The sequence below is a fragment of the Cryptomeria japonica genome, chromosome 9 (genome assembly GCF_030272615.1).
Source record: "Cryptomeria japonica chromosome 9, Sugi_1.0, whole genome shotgun sequence".
In the NCBI taxonomy this organism is placed as follows: domain Eukaryota; kingdom Viridiplantae; phylum Streptophyta; class Pinopsida; order Cupressales; family Cupressaceae; genus Cryptomeria; species Cryptomeria japonica.
The window spans coordinates 488,491,197-488,511,065 of NC_081413.1; the positions used below are offsets into that span (position 1 = coordinate 488,491,197).

General features: G+C 38.6%; 1 protein-coding gene across 7 annotated transcripts in view; it reads right to left on the bottom strand.

Moving 5' to 3' along the window:
• LOC131039972 (protein PAM71, chloroplastic) overlaps positions 1-19,869 on the bottom strand; it is a 185,426-nt gene that overhangs the window by 67,449 nt on the left and 98,108 nt on the right. For all 7 annotated transcript variants that reach the window (XR_009104740.2, XM_057972828.2, XM_057972826.2 and 4 more), the window contains 3 exons: positions 18,986-19,054; positions 18,698-18,749; positions 18,359-18,433 (listed from right to left, as the gene is read on the bottom strand). Coding sequence is in view for 6 of the 7 variants with exons in the window: in XM_057972828.2 (XP_057828811.1) it covers positions 18,359-18,433; positions 18,698-18,749; positions 18,986-19,054 (196 nt within the window). In the remaining variant the exon portion in view is untranslated. The remainder of the gene's footprint in view (positions 1-18,358; positions 18,434-18,697; positions 18,750-18,985; positions 19,055-19,869) is intronic.

The following is a 19,869-nucleotide window of genomic DNA, read 5'->3' on the forward strand; positions in this document are numbered from 1 at the left end:
TTAGTCAACAAGTGTAACTCCCTCTTACAACTCTCTAATATGTCATAGATGCTCTTACATTTCAAATCTAGGAGGTTCAACTTTTGGAAGCCATAAATTTTGATTCAAGAAGCCAATTTGTGCCAAAAAATTTTAAATTGAAGATCTTGAAGAGATCCATGTTGTAATTAGCTTGCTTTCGCTAAAGCCCCTTTTCATATTTTTTTAGGCCAACATCAACCTCTAGAGCCCTTAAAATTTCATTTTGTGGTCTACAACCTAAAAATTGTTTTTTTTTCTTCACATTAGGATGCACGATTGAGACACCTCTCGTAACAGAAAATAGTTAAATTTTGGTTAATCGCATTCACCATATTGAAATGTAATTGGTCATGGAAATGATTATTGAACTAATATTTTGTTGTGGTTTAATTTGGCATTGGGTGGAACATTGTCTTACATACAAATCAAAATAAATCTATAGGTCACTAGCCCACACATGCAAAACAAAATCAGGTTGTAGATAATCTCCAATAACTCATTTCATTATCACTCATTTATCGCATCTCACCTAATTATAATGGAACAGTGACCTATTCATGATTATTTCAAAGATTAAATAACTTCCTTAAAATCAACAACGATATTAGTCAACTTTTGATGGTTGATATCAATCCATCAGTTCATTGTTGATGGTTCCAACCAAAACATCTTTTGGCCAGCTTCCCTCTTCATTTTGTTGCGAGTTCTATCTGGTTTTTATATTTCATTCTTGGCTTGGTTGTACACACTTAGTTTCTAGTTGCTATACTACATTTGGTGTTTCTTTCCATTCAAGATTTGGATCAGATCATACATCCTAGCTTACAAAGATGAAGATAGGTTGTGCAAACTTTGTTTCTACTTATTTCGCTGCAATCTAAAGTCACCTTCTCATGTTAACATATATCCTCTTTCCACAATCATTTTAAACAATCTAACCCCTTGTTTTCATTAAGCTCAACAAATTACGTTGAAGCTCAAGAAGTGAAATGGTATGTGCATTATGCCTCTGTTAATGGGGTAGTTAATGAAAGGAAGAATGGGAAATCTAATAAGTGGTAGTCCCCCTCAACAAGGAGCTTTGAAATTGAACTTTGGTGGTGCATTGAATGGTAATCCAAGTCTACCAAGTGTGAGGGTGATTTTGCATTACCATAGGGAGCATTTTGTAAAAGGAGCTTCCTTTCTCCTTGTCTCCAAGACTTATAATGAAGTAGAAGATTAAGCTATTCTTGCAGGTTGTTAAATTAGCAAAATTGGTAACAGAAGATGACTTTTAAGTTATTATTACTTGGTGTAATAGTAAGGGATTGGAGGACTGGAAATTGCAAAGCATTCTAGAGGAAGTGAAGCTGATAGATAAAATTTCTTATTCTATTAGTTTCAGGAATTGTTTTAATGAAAGTGATGTTTTAGTAGACAAAGTTTCAAATATAGGGATTGTTGAATTACCTTTTTCATTTAAGATGAGAAGAATCCAAGTGATGGGGATAGTTATATTTTCCTAAAAGCTGAGATGCAAAATCATAATTGACAACCTACCCTGAATTTCCACTTACTATATTATTATGAATCATAATGGTTTGAGATCATGGGAAATTTTTCAAGGCCAATTGTTTTGGCCTGCCATATTCTCCTGCACGTTGATTTGGACTCTAAAGAAATATCTTTACTCCTTTCCCATGCAAGCTATTGATATGATTCACGACTAGTACTTGTTTTTGGAGTTCTATTCTAAGTTTCTTGAGTATAGATGGTTGCAAAGGTTCTGATTTGGAAATTTTCAAAGGATGAATAGAGGCATGGCAAGTTGTGACACACCATACAAAGGTTCAATATCAAAATTGAGGCTAAGAATGTTTTAGATCAATAATTTTCCAATCCTAGAGTTTGCTTAGGATTTTCTCAACATTTTAAATTGGGAAACAAAGGGGTGCTTCACATTATTACAAAGGATTTTGCTTCCAAGCTAGAAGCAAGGGTTGTAAACTTTACTATAAGAGAATGGATATTGCACAGTTTAATAATGATTGGTGAGTTCTTTTATATTGAAGGCAATGATAGAACTCAATAAAACATGCCAAATTTCCCTCTAGCCCTACATCGTCTATGTGTATCTTGACCCTGTGTCCATGAATGTCCAATCTGAGAAACATTAAATGGACATTCCCTTGTCAAAAGTTGCCTAAGTATGGTCTCTTATAGTTCCCATGTTCTCCCCACATTACTAAGTTGTCTAAAATGCTAAAAACTTCCAAGTTCATGTGTTTTGAAGGATTTTTAGTGTGTTTGTTGGCTATTGGAAATGGTTCCATAACCCTCGTCAAGTCTCAATGCCCTATTCTAAAGCTATGCTAACTGTTCAACAAAAGAAAACATGTCCATTGGTGTACTAGGGGTGGTTTTGAACCTACTATCAAAACCAAACGCCGAATTAGAAACTTTGGTGAATTTGCTGACGAAATCTTGGTTCAATCTTTCATGTGTGTTGGCACTTTCAAGTGGTTCTAGAACCATTGTTGGCTCTTGTCAGCTAGTTTTGAACAGGGGTGCAGCACCAACAAGCTTCAAATACAAAAAAAATTTACACTTTTGTGGAGTTCTTGAACGTTCCCTAGGGCCCAACGCGCTTTCCAAACCTTAACAATATGTCTTCTAAGCTTGTCAACAAGTGTGCCCTAGTTTCGAACCTACTACTAGTACTCAACATAGTTCTTGAAACTCGATTCTCCTTCAATAGAGTTCATGTTGCTTCATTTTTCCCGATAGGTATTAGAGCCACAAGGGAACTTTGGACCTCGACACCAACTTCCCTAATTCCAAGTCCTACTTGCTCCTCTATCCCTATAGAGCCCCTACTTTTGTTCCTTTTCATATTGTTCTTCCCCAGGCTATAGAACCTTAGAGGGACTTAGAACCTAGGAACATTTCAAAAGTTCTATTTCCTCTTTCTTTTCCCACTCTTGACTCTTGTGCTTCTTCACTCTTCCTTAACCATAGGTTTACAGAACCTCAATTCACTTTAGGAACCTTTGTTTTGTCCCTAGTTCTAGTATCCATTATGAGCCCAATTTCCACCAACTTTCCTTTCCCATTTCCCAAGTGCCTATTCCCTTCCACAACCCAGTCATTTGTCATGTCTTCCTCCCATGATCTCCAAGCATACATCCATGGATCTCTCCAAAACCTAGACCTTCAACAAGCACCAATATGCCCCATTATGTACCACAAGCCAATTTAAGCTTGGAAACCTTGATGTGACACTATTTCACCTACTTCAACCATTGACATGATGTCTCAACTCTCAACTACCAAAAAAAAATTGTGTGGTCCCCAAGGGTCGTCTCCTACAATTCTATGAGCTCAACCCATGATCTCACATGCAATTGGTTCACCATTAATGAAGAGGACATTTTGCAAATCAAAGGTGCATCTCCCTACATGCCCTATGAGTATATTCGGTTGTCTTGGGCCACTATTCTAGGAACAATACAAGGTTATAACATGCTTGAGGGGTATGGACTATGTGTTCATGTGTTTTTCATGCACTATGCAACATAGAATAAAATACTAGGTATTTTGTCCTCTCTTGACCAAAATCCTCCCAAGTGCTAAACTACATGATCAAATGGGATGACTCCAAGGTTTTGAATGTCAGGTATTGACGTGCTCTTGGATAGACTCGGTGTGTATGATGTGATATTGTTGGAATCACAAGAGGACTTACATTAAATCTTGGATGCTTGAATGTTGCTGGAACATTGCAATTAATTGTCTTAAAAAAAAAGCAAAAGGATAAAAGGTTAACAAAGCTAATCTAAACCTAGAAATGTAAAAGACTAGCAATGACTTAGTCACATTCAACTAGACTTTGCTTTGCCATGCAAAGCAACAACTTCACAAAGTTTAGTGCAATCTACAAAGGTTAGTGTATGATGATCAAATCACTACCAATGACATAGACACCATCAAGATGATGCATGTCAATGAACAAGTAGCAATTGAAGTTAAGCTTGTAAAGAGTTCAATCGACCAGGCAAGATATTTCACAATCAATGAAATACTAATAGTATGAACATTAGAATTTCACCATTAATCATCCACAATAGCTTCCATCCATCTAATTATCACCATCTAACATGAGGATTCAACAAGAATCCATGCAATTATGTAGAAGAAACAATGCATTCCACCATATCTTCAATGAAAAGGGTGTTTATTTACAAGCTTGGAAACAATTTCTGCCTTCTCCTACTCTACTTCTAACTGCTGCTTGTTATCTACTACTTTCTACTAGCTATCAACTATTAACTTTTACAAAATGAAGAAGGGGAGCCTTATATAGTGTTCTCATTACAATGAGCGGCTCAATTGATTCACAATCAATGGCCAAGATCGAAAGATAGAAACCCTAATTAGGGTTAGTTACACCCATTACATAGCATTTAATGTTTGACCAATTATAAAATTACATTTTAAAGGACATATGTCCTTCCTTGAATTTCTGACCAATAGATGATGAGGGTAGGTACATCAAAGTTTGTGCCCACAAGAGGTAGTTATCCACCTCATTGGATGAGTCAGGTGCAATGAACCTAGACACTCTGACTTGAAATGAAGTGATTGAATTGAAGATGATTGGGTGCTACCTTAGCTTGTTCCTTGTAACTCATCACAAATGTAGGTGATGCAATATCTCTTGATACTCAACATTTCCAAGTGCTTGTTGTGAATGAGATGAAGGTAGGAGATATTCCCAAATTGCCTCATCCTTGGGGATCAAGCTTTCTAACTATGATTAACTCTTCTAGAATTACCCCCTTTGGAATTCCGTCTTAGTTCTGCATTGGATGTAGACACAATGATATTTATGCTCGTTCTTTCTTTCTTTCTTTCTGTGAATGCATTGATCATACTACTTGCCTCTTATCTCACTTGTCTTTGATTTGCCATCATCCTGGAGCTGATCCTCATCACTTGCTGCTAAGTTTTTCCATAGCTTGAATCTCTCTCCCTAGCCTTGCCTTAACTATGTTGAAGTGTGAATGTTGTTCATCTTCACATTAATGTCTTCTTTGTATCTGCTTCCTTGGGCTTGGAAACCATGAGCTGATCTCCTACATGTCCATATCTCTCTCAAGTGATGAAGTTCCTCCCCCCTTGCTTTCATAACCTGAAAAGAAAACAAACATTGATCAAGATATAGAAGAGAACAATTTCATTCTTTAAATTTGGAAATGATTTCCCTTTGCTTGATCTCTGATTTTCACATTTCAAGGTCTGGTTCATGTCTGATTTTTATTGATTTTAGGTCTGATTTGGGATTTCAGCCAGCAAAGAATGTGACCAGACCCTCTAGGCTCCTATTGGAAGTAACACATGCATGGTTGGGGTTTCCATGGGTCACTGGAAGTGATGATGAGAAGGGCAGACTTTTTGGGTGTCACTGACAGTGACTATGAGTAGGTCGGACTTTTGATAGGGCACTGGCAGTTAGGACTTTTCAAGGGTAAGTGGTAGTCACCTCAGGCAGATCGGGGTTTTGAAGAGTCATTGGAAGTGACTTCAAGGTGCTAATACAACTTGCTCATCTAAAATATCAAGGTGTTTCCCTTCATTCTCAACAGATTTTACTCATCTCAAACATCATATCCTTCCAAATCTCTAAGGTATTTGCCTCAAAAAACATTTAACTCACCAAGAATAAGACATGTTCACCATGGTCAGGCTTTTGATAGCCAGCAGGAAGTGGTTGCAAGATGGTCGGAGATTTAGGCACCTATTGACAGCGTTTGCCAAAGTTCGGACTTTTGGGGGTGCGCTGACAATCATCATAAGGAGGTCAGGCTTTTGGACATGCACTAATAGTTCGTGGTTTCCAAGGAGCATAGGAAGTTCGGACTTTTTGAGGTGAACTTGCTATCATCAAAAGTGATTCGGCTTTTTGATAGGCGTTGACAATGCCTTGTTTGTGGCTAAATCCCTTGGGTGGAAGTGAAATCTTCCAATCTCTATCATATACCAGCTTTCAAACATCATTGGTCATTCATTTGATCCTTCCTTCTATCTTATTTGGCACATTGAATTCACCTTCCTTATCAACATAGACCTTACCTCCAGCTATTGTTGGGCGGGGATTTGAATGTGCACTAGCAGTCACCAAGAAGGTTGTGGTTTTGATGGTGCATTGACAATGGTTGGGGTTTTCACCCCTCACTAATAATGGTCATGGATCTTAGGGTGCACTGGCAGTGGGTTAAAGATATCAATTTCTCTCATTCAATCACCACTATCTCTTAAAACATCAGGCATCTACTTCAAGAAATCTTCATCTCACCAAGTGCAAAGACTTCGACACCTCGATCAAGCTTTTGATGGGTCACTGGAAATGCTCCCTCAAGGTGGTCGGACTTTTGGAGGGTCATTGACAGTGAGTGAAGGCAGGCTGGGGTTTTGAGGGGTCACATGAAGTGACCTCTCTTGTTCAATTTTGTGGGTTGTGGCACTTACCTTACTCCTTCCAAGGTTTGTCATTATCAACTAAGCCTCCTCATGATTGTCTAAGCCTTCATCTTGATTGTCTCGCATCTAACATCTCAATTCCTATGACTAACCTTCACACTTGCATTCATAATTACCATCTCTGCTGATGATGATCAAATGAAATGATCATCACATATCGTTGATTCCTAAGGTGTTGAGGGCTAAATCAACTCAACCTCATCCTAAAGAGAAAGACATGACCTGCTCATTTCCTGGCAACCTAGGGCATTGCACCTCCTCAAGTAAAAGGTTAATAGCCAGATACACTACCGGTCAGCTAAACTAAGACAACTAACCTTGAAAGTGGAAAAAAGTGGGGGGGGCATCCCCATTTGCAATGGGGCAATGTGTGAAATGGTCACAACACTATGGACTGACTGTAAAAAGTACCATTCAAAATATTTTTGAAGTTATTCCTAATCTGCTCACCCTCTCTTTGTTGGCCACGGATCTGCAAGAGTTCCCTACACCTTGGTACTTCCCACCCTTGCATTGTTTCTGTCATAAGAAATATAAACGCGAGTTCATTCCAGATTCTAAGGGTTGGCCATTAATATTTCACAGCTACCATAATGCAAAGAGTATTCTAGGAGTTTCAAATATGCTAGTTTGTTCACATTCAGGCAATGCATTCCAAAAGTTGTAGAAAGGTAGCTCACTATAATATGTATATATAATCCAGTGTCTCCTTGGCTAGTTGCAAGAAATTTGGAGAATTTTGAGCAAAGAGTGACAGTTTCCTCCTTGTTTGTAAATTTTTTTCACCATATTTGCTAGTGTGAATATAACATGAATATGATAAATGTTGCAGCATTTAAATTCATTGCAAATTGGTATTTGTAATTTGATATTGCATATCAGTGACTGCAAGTTTGGAGAAAGATTCTTAAGTAGACTTGATTGATGGTTATCATACCTTTGTTGTTGTTTCTTATCTGCCATTCTTATGGTTGAATGTAAACTTTAAAAACCACAAAGGCATTGGTCCTGAAAACTTGACCCTCCATACACCCTTAAAGAACAAATCATTCACCAAAAGTGTAAGATTAGGAAATAGATTCATATGCATTTCATGACCCAGTATCATACCTAGGGAAAACACATGAATTGAGCCATAACAGTTTTATCCTTAGAGGGTCATGCTTTGTATGTCTGTATCAGCTTGCAGTAGGTTTGTTTTGGTCTAGCGACAAGATTTGGGATCAAAACCAGCAACTGGATACTACTACAGTCTATTTATCACATGTGCGTTATTGTTTGAGATTAAAACCTTGTTCAAGCTTACCTCTAGGAACATCCTCTTGGGTTTAGCTATGCCCAAAGTGCAGGAGAGACTAGCCACTCTTGTCATTAACTGTTAGGCTTTAACCATCCACTAGCTATTGATGAACCCCTTTTTTGCCTTATTGACAACATGTCCCAGGCCTTGAAGGTAACATATGTTGTAGGAATGTGGAGAAGCGGTTTTGGGACCTAATAGGCAGCTCGAAGGATGAAGCAGGTGATTTGGGTGAAGCGACACTATATGGTAGTTTGACCGAGTATCCATAGGCCTCCACATCAGTCCAGATTGAGGATGTAGCAGTCTACTGTCACGATATGGCTTTATACGTAGACAATCTGCAATTTAAAATGTGTGATGGTAGCTTGGCTATCTCCAATGTTTTCACTCTCTTTGCTTTGTCTACGAGTGGGTCAAGAAGGTTGTCAGCAGAGTTTTTGTTAAGCCTATCATCTCAGTCATTGAGAAAGAAGAGGCAAATGTGATAACTCAATGATGAACGAATAGTACCAAACCGGTACTGAGAGGGGGAGGGGTGAATCAGTACAGACAAAAACACACTCTTAAACCGGTTTGTCAGCAAACACTGTGCATTGACAAACAAGTAGTAACACCGGTCCTTAAACAGAGTACAACCGGCAAAACCCAGAATAACTGAGACAGGCATAAACCGGTTGACACTTATCTTCTCATACAATCTAACACTTCATTTCCATTACACCTTAATGCATGAACAGGTAATCTACCATCAGAGATATACATATAAACAGCTAGATCAACATGATTCATCGCTTGACAGAAAACAACATAGCATCACATGAAGAAGACATCACACATGACACACATATTTTTCACGTGGAAACCCAACTAGGAAAAACCACGATGGGGATGAATACCCACAAGCTTGTTTTTGAACTCTTTAGAAGTCCGCTCTGTTAGGAGCCTTGTCCGGTTAAAGATTGATACAATAGGTTCTGTTAGGAACCGATCCTGTTAGGGATCACCCGGTTAAGGGATGGCTAGAATACCCGGTTAAGGGTTAAACCCTGTTAAAGGTTACCTTGTTAGAGGATTTCAAGAACTCAATGGTTTTGAGTCACCCTGTTAAAGGATTTACAGAAAGTCGGTTAAAGCTACCCTGTTAAGGGATTTCTCAACTGCTGAAGTGGTTAGAGATCAACAGGTATTACAATGATCTAGTAACAGCACTCAATGTCGATGCAAATCCGTTTAAGCTCCTCTTCACCTTCTGCACTTACACTCTGCAGGTATCACTTCTCCCCTTTGCTCTGGCAAGAATCACGTATCCCTTCTCTTGGATACACACACACAACTTTTGCCAACAACCCTTGAAAGAATCACAACATCGACCTTATAGGAAAACAAATAGGTCGGTAGCATAAACCCTAAACCCTAAACCTGTTAGGTTAAGGAATTCAAACGGTTCAATCCTGACCGTTGAGCACACTACATTAATCTCCATCGTTTGTTTTCCACTGATTTCATGGCAGCTGATAGCCCCACACGTTATCACCGTTTACAGACTTCGCACATTCCCGAGGTAGATAGGAACAATCTCCTTCATGCAAGATCCTTCACGCGCACAAGGCTGACGTGGCAACATGATCTGTTCTTCGTTACAATGCTAACTCATCACACAAAGTCATTGGTTGAGCCACACAGACTTGAAGCACTTCAACCAGAAACCCTGAAGTTGAGACTACCAACCGGTAGTCATACAACGCTTCCATGTGCCGGTTCCCATAACCATATGCCGGTTCACCTTGAACAAACACACCGCTTCACTTTGGCACAAATGCCGGTTCACAGTGTTATACCAGTTCTCACACATGCCGGTTCTCACCTCTCCAGCATATTGACATCAATGACAACATACAATGTCCTTATGTCCTCATACCGGTTCACATAATGCCAACAATCTCCCCCTTTGGCATTGATGGCAATATACAAAGATATCTCTCCGCTTCACATGTTTTCCCCAATTTCTGCAAATATCTTCTCCGCTTCACATCTTCTCCCCCTTTGACAACAATGCCAAAGTGGAGGCACAAGCTTCCTTGTTCCATTATGTTGCTCCCCCTGAGGAGTAGCATCCTTCAACACATCAATCCTGAAGAAAAATTTGACTATGCAATACATGATTGATGTGGAGCATATACCTTTAGTTTACCTCCTAAAGGGGCCACACCCCTAATTCACCTCTTAAGTACATAAATGTAGCCTTTGGCAGAGGCTTGGTGAATATGTCTGCTAACTGCTCCGTACTAGAAACATGTTCCAGTGCAATCTCTTTGTTCTGGACCTTTTCCCTCAAGAAATGATACTTAAGCTCAAAGTGCTTGGTTCTAGAATGTAAAACCGGATTCGTGGAGATATTAATTGCACTAGTATTGTCACAAAATATACTTACCGGTTCAGATACAGGAACTTTGAAGCCATTTAACACATGCTTCATCCAAATTGTCTGAGTGCAGTTCATGAAAGCTGCAACATACCCTACTTCCGTTGTAGACTGAGAGATACAACTCTGCTTCTTACTCATCCATGAGACCAGTCTACCACCGAGAAAGAATGCACCACCCGTTGTGCTTTTCCGGTCATCTACATTACCTGCCCAATCAGCATCTGTGTATACTTTTAAGTTGAAATCCTTGCTATATTGATACCACAATCCATAATCAACAGTTCCCTTCAGATACCTAAGAATCCATTTGACTGCAACCAAGTGGGATTCTCTTGGGCTTTTCTGGAACCTTGCAGTAATGCCTACTGCATGTGCAATATCTGGTCTGCTATGCACTACATAATGCAACTTACCAATCATTGATCAGTATTCCTTCTCATCAACCAATGCTGAGTCATCCTCTTTGGATAGTTTACAACCGGTCACCATCGGAGTACCAACCGGTTTGCTATCTTCCATGCCAAAGGTCTTCAACAACTCTTTGACATACTTGGACTGAGTGACAAAGATTCCATCTTTCATCTGCTGGATTTGCAATCCAATGAAGAACTTAATCTCCCCTATAAGTGACATCTCAAACTCTTTCTTCATCTCATCTGCAAACTCATGACTCATCTTGTCATCTCCTCCAAAGATAATGTCATCAACAAATACCTCAGAGATCAAGATCTGATCTCCTTCAGACTTCAAGTAGATATTGCTATCTTCACTTGTTCTCTCAAATCCAATCTTCACAAGATGGGAATGCAGACGTTCATACCTAGCTCTAGGTGCCTGCTTTAGACCATATAAGGCTTTATGTAGCCTACATACCATGTCACTGTCTTCAGATAGGGCAAACCCATTTGGTTGCTCTATATACACCTCTTCAAGTACACCATTTAGGAATGCAGATTTTACATCCATTTGATATACTTTGAAACCTTTAAAAGCTGCATATGCAAGAAGCATACGAACTCCTTCCAATCTGGCTACAGGAGCAAAGGTTTCTCCAAAGTCTTCTCCTTCTTCTTGGGCATATCCTTTGCACACCAATCTGGCTTTGTTCCTAATCACTGTGCCATCCTCATTCAGCTTATTTCTGAAAACCCATTTAGTACCAATGACATTTTTATGCTCCGGTCTGGGTACTAAAGACCATGTACCATTTTTCTCTATCTGGTCAAGTTCCTCTTCCATTGCCTTGATCCAATCTTCATCTTTATGTGCCTCTTCGAATGATATAGGCTCAAATTCAGAGATCATACATGAGTTTTCTCTGACCTTTCTTCTTGTAAGGATTCCTGCATCCTTATCTCCTATGATCTACTTAGGATCATGACTCAGCTTAACATACCGAGGAATGGTCTTGATAGATTCCTCTTGCTTTTCTTCTTCATCCTCATTTCCATCAGTATCAACATCTACATCCACCGGTGTAGGAACACTGTTACTGGCACTTGGTTGACTGACAACCGGTTCCCAGAAGGTTATAACCGGTTCATTTACCGCTTGCTTACTATCGGTTTCCTCAGTTTTCTCAGAGGTTTCATCAACTCTTACATTGATACTTTCCATAATTCTCTGAGTCCTATTATTGAAACACTTGAGAGCCTTGCTCTTGGTGGAATACCCTACGAATATCCCCTCATCACATTTTGCATCAAATTTGCTCTGGTGTTCACTCCTCTTGATGTAACATTTGCTACCAAACACTCTAAAGTAGCTAACCACAAGTGTCTTACCGGTCCAATACTCATAAGGAGTTTTATCCTTACCTTTCTTGATGAGTACCCGGTTCATTGTATGGACTGCAGTGCTCACTGCTTCTCTCCAAAAGGTGTGAGCTACCTTTCCTTGAATCAACATGGTTCTAGCTGCTTCAACCACAGTCCGGTTATTCCTCTATGCTAGGCCATTCTTCTGTGGAGTCCGGGGGGCAGACAGTTGCCTCTTGATGCCATGTTCTTCACAATACTTGTTGAATTCACGGGAAGTGAATTCCCCTCCTTGATCAGTTCTCAGGCACTTGATCCTTTTACCGTTTTCCTTCTCTACTAATGCTCTAAAGGCTTTGAACTTTACAAAAGCTTCAGACTTATCTTTCAAGAATGTGACCCACATCATTCTTGAGCAGTCATCAGTGAGAATCATGAAGTACCTATCACCCTGCACACTCCTAGTTTTCATAGGGCCACACAAATCAGTATGCACAAGATCAAGCAAATTGTCAGTAGTGAAAGATTTACCTTTAAAGGTTGAGGAAGACATTTTCCCCAATTGACACTCTCTGCACAAGGTATTATCCGGTTTGCTTGGCACCGGCAACCCTCTAACTGCCTTGATCTTACTAGCCTTCACAATGTTATCAAAGTTTACATGGCAGAGTCTCTTATGCCCTATCCAACTATCATCAAATTTAGCCATAAGACATGTACTTATATTTGCATTCAGCTGAAATAGGTTACCTTTGGTCTGCATGCCGCTGGCCACCAATTCACCACTCTTTCCTTTGATTCTGCACACTCCACTCTTGAACTCTAGAGTGAGACCACTGTCATTCATCTGGGCAACACTCAGAAGGTTGTGTCTGAGACCATCAACCCAATACACATTGTCAGCACTACTCTTTCCATTCAGAGAGATGGACCCTCTGCCTTTGACCATACATGGTGCATCATTACCAAAGCGAACCACACCACCATCATATTCTTCCAAGGATAGAAACTTGCTCCGGTCACCAGTCATATGGTGAGAGCAGCCACTGTCAATGATCCATTCGTTGGAATTACCAAACCGGGAGACAAGAGCCTTCTTGCACATCTTCCTTGATAGCAACAAACACAATATCTTCATTTTCTTCATCCTCTGATTCCTCATCTGTGACACCTTCATCAACTGCCACAAAACAGTTTCTCCGGTTTCCTCCTTTGAACTTCTTGAACCTTTCCGGTTTGTCCTTGTTGTCACCATCAGGATAGTTTACAACAATATGTCCTATCCGATTACAAGAAAAGCATTTCAAAGGTAGCTTACCTCTGTATTTGCCGGTTCCTTTAGGAAGTTTCCTGGCAAGGAGAGCTTCAAATGCCATCAGAATCTCCTCATCATCCATTTCTCTGCTCTGTCTTGGTTCACCACTAGTGCTAGCTTCTTTTCCTTTCCTGGATGGTACAACAGAAGCTTTAAAAGCTGATTCAATCTTTTGAACACTGCCATCAAAACTATTTAGCTCATAGGCTGTCAACTTTGCAATGATGGAGTCTAGGGATACCTTAGTCTTGTCTATTGATCTCAGCTCCTGAATAGAAGCAACCCTTATTGCATAGACCGACAATAGGGATCTCAGGACTTTGCTTACCACAGTGGAATCTTCCATTTTACCACCTGCACTCTTGATATCTCCAACAACGGTTTTGATTCTTATTCCATACTGTTGAATGGTCTCACCTTCAACCATCCGCATGTCTTCAAACTTCCCTCTAAGGCTTTCTTCCTTAGCTTGTTTTACATGCTCATCACTGCCATAGATATTTTCAAAAGTATCCCATACCTCTTTGGGATTTACCTTATCTTGAACATCAATAAACTCAATGTCAGATGAACTACTAATTAGAGCTTCCATGACTTGCCCATTCTCCTGCATCTCTCTCTTTTGGTCATCGGTGAGAGTACCGGTGGGGGCAACATAGGCATTCTCAACATAGCTCCAGTGTTGAGCACCCATGCTTCTGAAGTATATCTTCATTCTATCTTTCCATATACTAAAATTTTCTCTGTTAAACTTTGGACCTTCCCTCTTCATCATTAGACTGGGATTTTTACCTCAAGCGGTTAAGCTTATGACACAGAGGACCTGGAGGATGCTCTGATACCAATTGATAACTCAATGATAAACGAATAGTACCAAACCGATACTGAGAGGGGGGGCGTGAATCAGTACAGACAAAAACACACTTTTAAACCAGTTTGTCAGCAAACACTGTGCATTGACAGACAAGCAGTAACACCGGTCCTTAAACAGAGTACAACCGGCAAAACCCAGAATAACTGAGACAGGCATAAACTGGTTGACACTTATCTTCTCATACAATCTAACACTTCATTTCCATTACACCCCAATGCATGAACAGGTAATCTACCATCAGAGATATACATATAAGCAACTAGATCAACATGATTCACTGCTTGACAGAAAACAACATAGCATCACATGAAGAAGACATCACACATGACACACATATTTTTCACGTGGAAACCCAACTGGGAAAAACCACGGTGGGGATGAATACTCACAAGCTTGTTTTTGAACTCTTTAGAAGTCCGCTCTGTTAGGAGCCTTGTCCGGTTAAAGACTGATACAATAGGTTCTGTTAGGAACCGATCTTGTTAGGGATCACCCGATTAAGGGATGGCTAGAATACCCGGTTAAGGGTTAAACCCTGTTAAAGGTTACCTTGTTAGAGGATTTCAAGAACTCAATGGTTTTGAGTCACCCTGTTCAAGGATTTACAGAAAGCCGGTTAAAGCTACACTATTAAGGGATTTCTCAACTGTTGAAGTGGTTAGAGATCAACAGGTATTACAATGATCTGGTAACAACACTCAATGCCAATGCAGATCCATTTAAGCTCCTCTTCACCTTCTGCACTTACACTCTGTAGGTATCACTTCTCTCCTTTGGTCTGGCAAGAATCACGTATCCCTTCTCTTGGATACACACACACAACTTTTGCCAACAACCCTTGAAAGAATCACAACATCGACCTTATAGGAAAACAGATAAGTCGGTAGCATAAACCCTAAACCCTAAACCTGTTAGGTTAAGGAATTCAAACGGTTCAATCCTGACCATTGAGCACATTGCATTAATCTCCATTGTTCGTTTTCCACCGATTTCATGGCGGCTGATAACCCATCACACGTTATCACCGTTTATAGACTTCGCACATTCCCGAGGTAGATAGGAACAATCTCCTTCATGCAAGATCCTTCACGCGCACAAGGCTGACGTGGCAACATGATCTGTTCTTCGTTACAATGCTAACTCATCACACAAAGTCACTGGTTGAGCCACATAGGCTTGAAGCACTTCAACCGGAAACCCTGAAGTTGAGACTACCAACCGGTAGTCATACAACGCTTCCATGTGCCGGTTCCCATTACCATATGCCGGTTCACCTTGAACAAACACACCGCTTCACTTTGGCACAAATGTCGGTTCACAGTGTTATACCAGTTCTCACATATGCCGGTTCTCACCTCTTCAGCATATTGACATCAATGATAACATACAATGTCCTTATGTCCTCATACCGGTTCACATAATGCCAACAAAATGTCGTTTTGGCCCCTATGTTTTGAAAGGTGGAGGCAATTTCCCTATTTTTTGTGCAGTGGAGTATGTGTTTTCTTGGATTGTCTCTTCTTGTTGCAGCTGCATAGTGGTTTTCTTTTAGATATGCTTATAGGTGTTATAAGGATTTTAACCTTTCTGTATGCTTTCTCTATGGGTGTGGGCTCCTATGGAACCCACAACTTAATTATCAAAAAAAAGAAATAGTAGGTGCATCATCCAGTTGAGACAATGAGAGAGATAGGATGAAGATCCATAATGCTGTAGAAGGTGTTTAGCCAATTTGTTATTATGTTAATTCATGGGATGCCAACTTATTTTGTTATTTTAGTCGTTGGGCTAAGGTAGTGCAAGGTATGAAATTGTGGTGAACAGTGGCAATAGTTGATCCTTTAAGTAGTACTTCTGCAGTCAAGGTAGGAGCACTGAATTGCACAAGGTTCTTTTCTAGTTTACCCAGCCTTTGGGGCTCAAGAAGTGAAATAATAGGTGCATTATCCAATCAGGACTATGGGTAAGAGAGGGAAGAAACCCTATAATGCAAGTAACACAATCATAGGGTTGAATTCTTGTCAATTGGCTCTTATCTCTTTATATTTCTGAGGGATTGAAAGTGGTCTTCAAATATCGCCTCCATTTAGATCAAAACTATGTTTGGTGATCAGTGTAGACAATTGATTTCGTGGCACATTTATCTATGCTGAGCTAATTACTGTAAAGCATAAATCTAATAAATGAATGATCATATGAAGGGTAATGTACTTATTACCCTTAATTCAATATTTAGTTTAGTGTTTGTTATGGTATGGTCATGTGAAGAATGTGGTAAACCACCATACCTACCACTTCCTTTCCTATCAAGTTCTCCACATGTAAATTGATTACCTCATGGGAACCAATCCTGAACATAATGGACAATGGACACCATGTCCATTTCAACCATGATTAATCATGGAATCACCAGGTTTCTCATACTATGTTGTACTGCTTTCTGTAAAAGATGACCAATAGCTTCTATGGATACTTATAGTGCATAAGTGATTACTATAATTGTTTTCTATACAACTTTATAATATTGCAAGATTGAGTTGCTAATTTTGCCTCATTGACATTTCATCTGTCTTCCTTGTGAAGATGGCTGAAGGCATGGTCATAGCTAGCCATCATTTTCCCACAGCTACAATCTATCTTGGAAATTAAAAAAAAAAGGCATATAATCTAGAAAAAGAAAAGAGAAAGAGGCTAAGTAAATAGGTCAAGATTGTGAAGCAGAAAGTTGCAAGAATTTTGCAAATTCTGGTAGGAGTTAGATGTGATGTGGCCATTGTTGTTAACAGGAGAGCTCCAACAGGGAAACATAGTATACTATTTATTGGAAAATAGGAGATAAAGAAACAGAAATTATATTAATGTCCATGAATGACCAAACTAGATCAATCGGAAACCGCAGTATTTGACTCTAAAGAGAATGAGGAAGTTCACACCATGGGAGCAATATATATGAATGAGACATAAGATGTCAAAACATAAATAAAATACACAATTCCTCCAGAGAACTTGCCTAGATTCCAGTAACAGTGGTAACAAAGAATGATCAGGAAGAACAAAACAGATTCTAGACTAACATATGAATAACATTTCAACAGAAACTGAATCAAACAAGATAGATGAGAGAGATCAATTTGTCAAACCAAGAGTTAGTAGAAACATCAGACAAGCGAGAAGAAAAAGCAAGTCAAATTTCAGGAAGTCTAAGTTATCTCTAGCAAAGATAGTTACCATAAAAGATTTTATAGAATTCAACATTTAGGAGTTAAGAATCAACAATGAGAGAACATGTTCATATTGAAGTACATGGTTAACCATATAGGACTCAATACTAGTGAAATTGAATCAGGCAACAGTGCTGGGTAAGATTAAAAAATCAAGATGTATAACAGAGTTCTTGCATGGAAGAAAGAAAAGGAAATAAAGACACTTGGAGAGGCACTAATGCAAAACCACAAATCATAATACTTGACACATCTAACATTTCCAAACATATAGAGAGAATGATCAAATCTAGAGGCAAATCATCAAATACATAAGGTTTCAAAATTTCAAGAACAAAAAAAAATTCTTGTTCGTGACAAAATCAAACAGGAATATGTGCAATAGATAGAGAGAACTCCAACACAAAAATGACAACCACATCAAGAGAAGAGCAAGATACATCATTATATTCATTTTCATATTCATGCATGTATGACACAAGATTATCTCTCAATCAGAGTATTTAAAGAGAAACTGTGGATCATTTACAATGTCTCATTGTTAGCCTTGTCCCCAGGGAAGAGGGGTACAGAGGTAATTACATTTGATTTCATACGTTTATTGGTGCACACAGATCATTTACACTTTTTTGATCTATCAATTACATTCTTTACTGTGTTATTTTCTAGAGAACTTCAATTTTATAAGTATGTGGATTATAAATATTAATTAAGTCCCTATAACATGCACCGAAGTTATCTATTATGTTTACAAAATAGGTTTGAGCTCTAGAAATCAAATGAAGGATACAATTTCTTGAAGGAAAAAGATCAACAAGTCAGTAACCTGTGAATTTTTTAATTATGAAAGAAAGAGATCTGTACATAGAGTACTTGTTGGATTAAAGATATTATGTCAGACTCATAAAAAATAAGTGTACCTCATCTTTTTCATTGCTTGTCTTGGACTCATCACCTGAACTAGCCTCCAATAAAGTTGACACTCCAAAATACACCTGAGAGAAAAGAATTTTATCAAAAAAAGTACAGGCCATTTTGTAATGTAGTAGAACACATAAGTTAACAGGAAACCATCTCATATGCTATGTGTCTCTGTATTTGTTCACATAAAGCATTCAAAGCACAAAAAAAAATATATAAACAGTATGGAATACTAAACCTACAAAATATTCTTCACTTCATTTTAGATACTTAACATCTGGAGCATCCCTAAAATATCTGAGCATTGATTACCTTTCAATTGACTTTAACAAGCTTACCAGAAGACCAACGGCAGCTAGATCATCAAGTGGCAACTCCATTTGACCAAGTCTGAGATCAACATTTTCATTTATAAATTTCTTTAAAAATTTCTTGCCTAGATATGAAGATCTTGAAGAAAAATTTCATGCTCATATCCGCTGATATTTCTCTAACTAAATAATTCTATACACATTGATATTAATTTGGTAAAAGAATAGCTATTTAAAACAAACTTTCAACAGCATGTCTCTATTTCAAAGGAGAAAAGAAACGAAAAAAAATATCATCAATAGAAACAAGACTACCTGATTGGCACAATACCATCAACATAATGAAATGTACGCCCAAGAAACACAGAGATAACCGTCATTACCCTGAGTAAGGAATAAAAGAGAATACATAAATAAGCTCTAGTTTCTTACAAAAGAAGAAATTGACAGCTGAACTAACAAAATAGATATCTACAGCTTTATTTATTTAATTGAGGTCAGAAGGATGCCACATAGAGTAAGATCTATTTGCATAAGGATGAAGAAATTGACAGCTGAACTAACTAAATAGATATCTATAGCTTTATTTCTTTAATTGAACCTGGATAGATGCCACATAGCGACATCAAAGGTGAGAATTAAAGCACATTTTCTTCAGTGCAAAATTTGACATCAAATATGAACCTCTGATATTTTCATGCAGCTATTGCCATGACCACGAGTTGATATGTTCAGAAGTTTAGAAGTACAGCTTTTAAAAGACATGCCACTCAAATATAACAAAGATTTAGAATCTCATAGTTAATAGTGAAAGGCTTGTATACATAACCAAGGGCAGATAAAGATAAAACGACAAAGGAAGTGGAAACTTGGATAAAGTGATAACCCATTGTCTCCTGTGAAAGAAGCCTACAATCTGGATAAAGATCTTCAAAATCTGGTGTATGACAATCAAATGGAGCTTTTCTGGAAAACATAAACAATGGTATCAAATTCATAAAAATAAAAGTCTATTTAAGGGTTTCCCAGAACCAATTTCAAGCAAAGGCAACGGTATGAGACCATAATTGTGTAAACTTCTGCCAAGTAGAAGTGTATAGAAGGAGAAATTGATATTGACTTCTGTGCACATTAATTGTAGAGTATTTATCAAAGAATGAAACATCAAAAATAGAAATTGAAAGATCACAGTCAAGTAA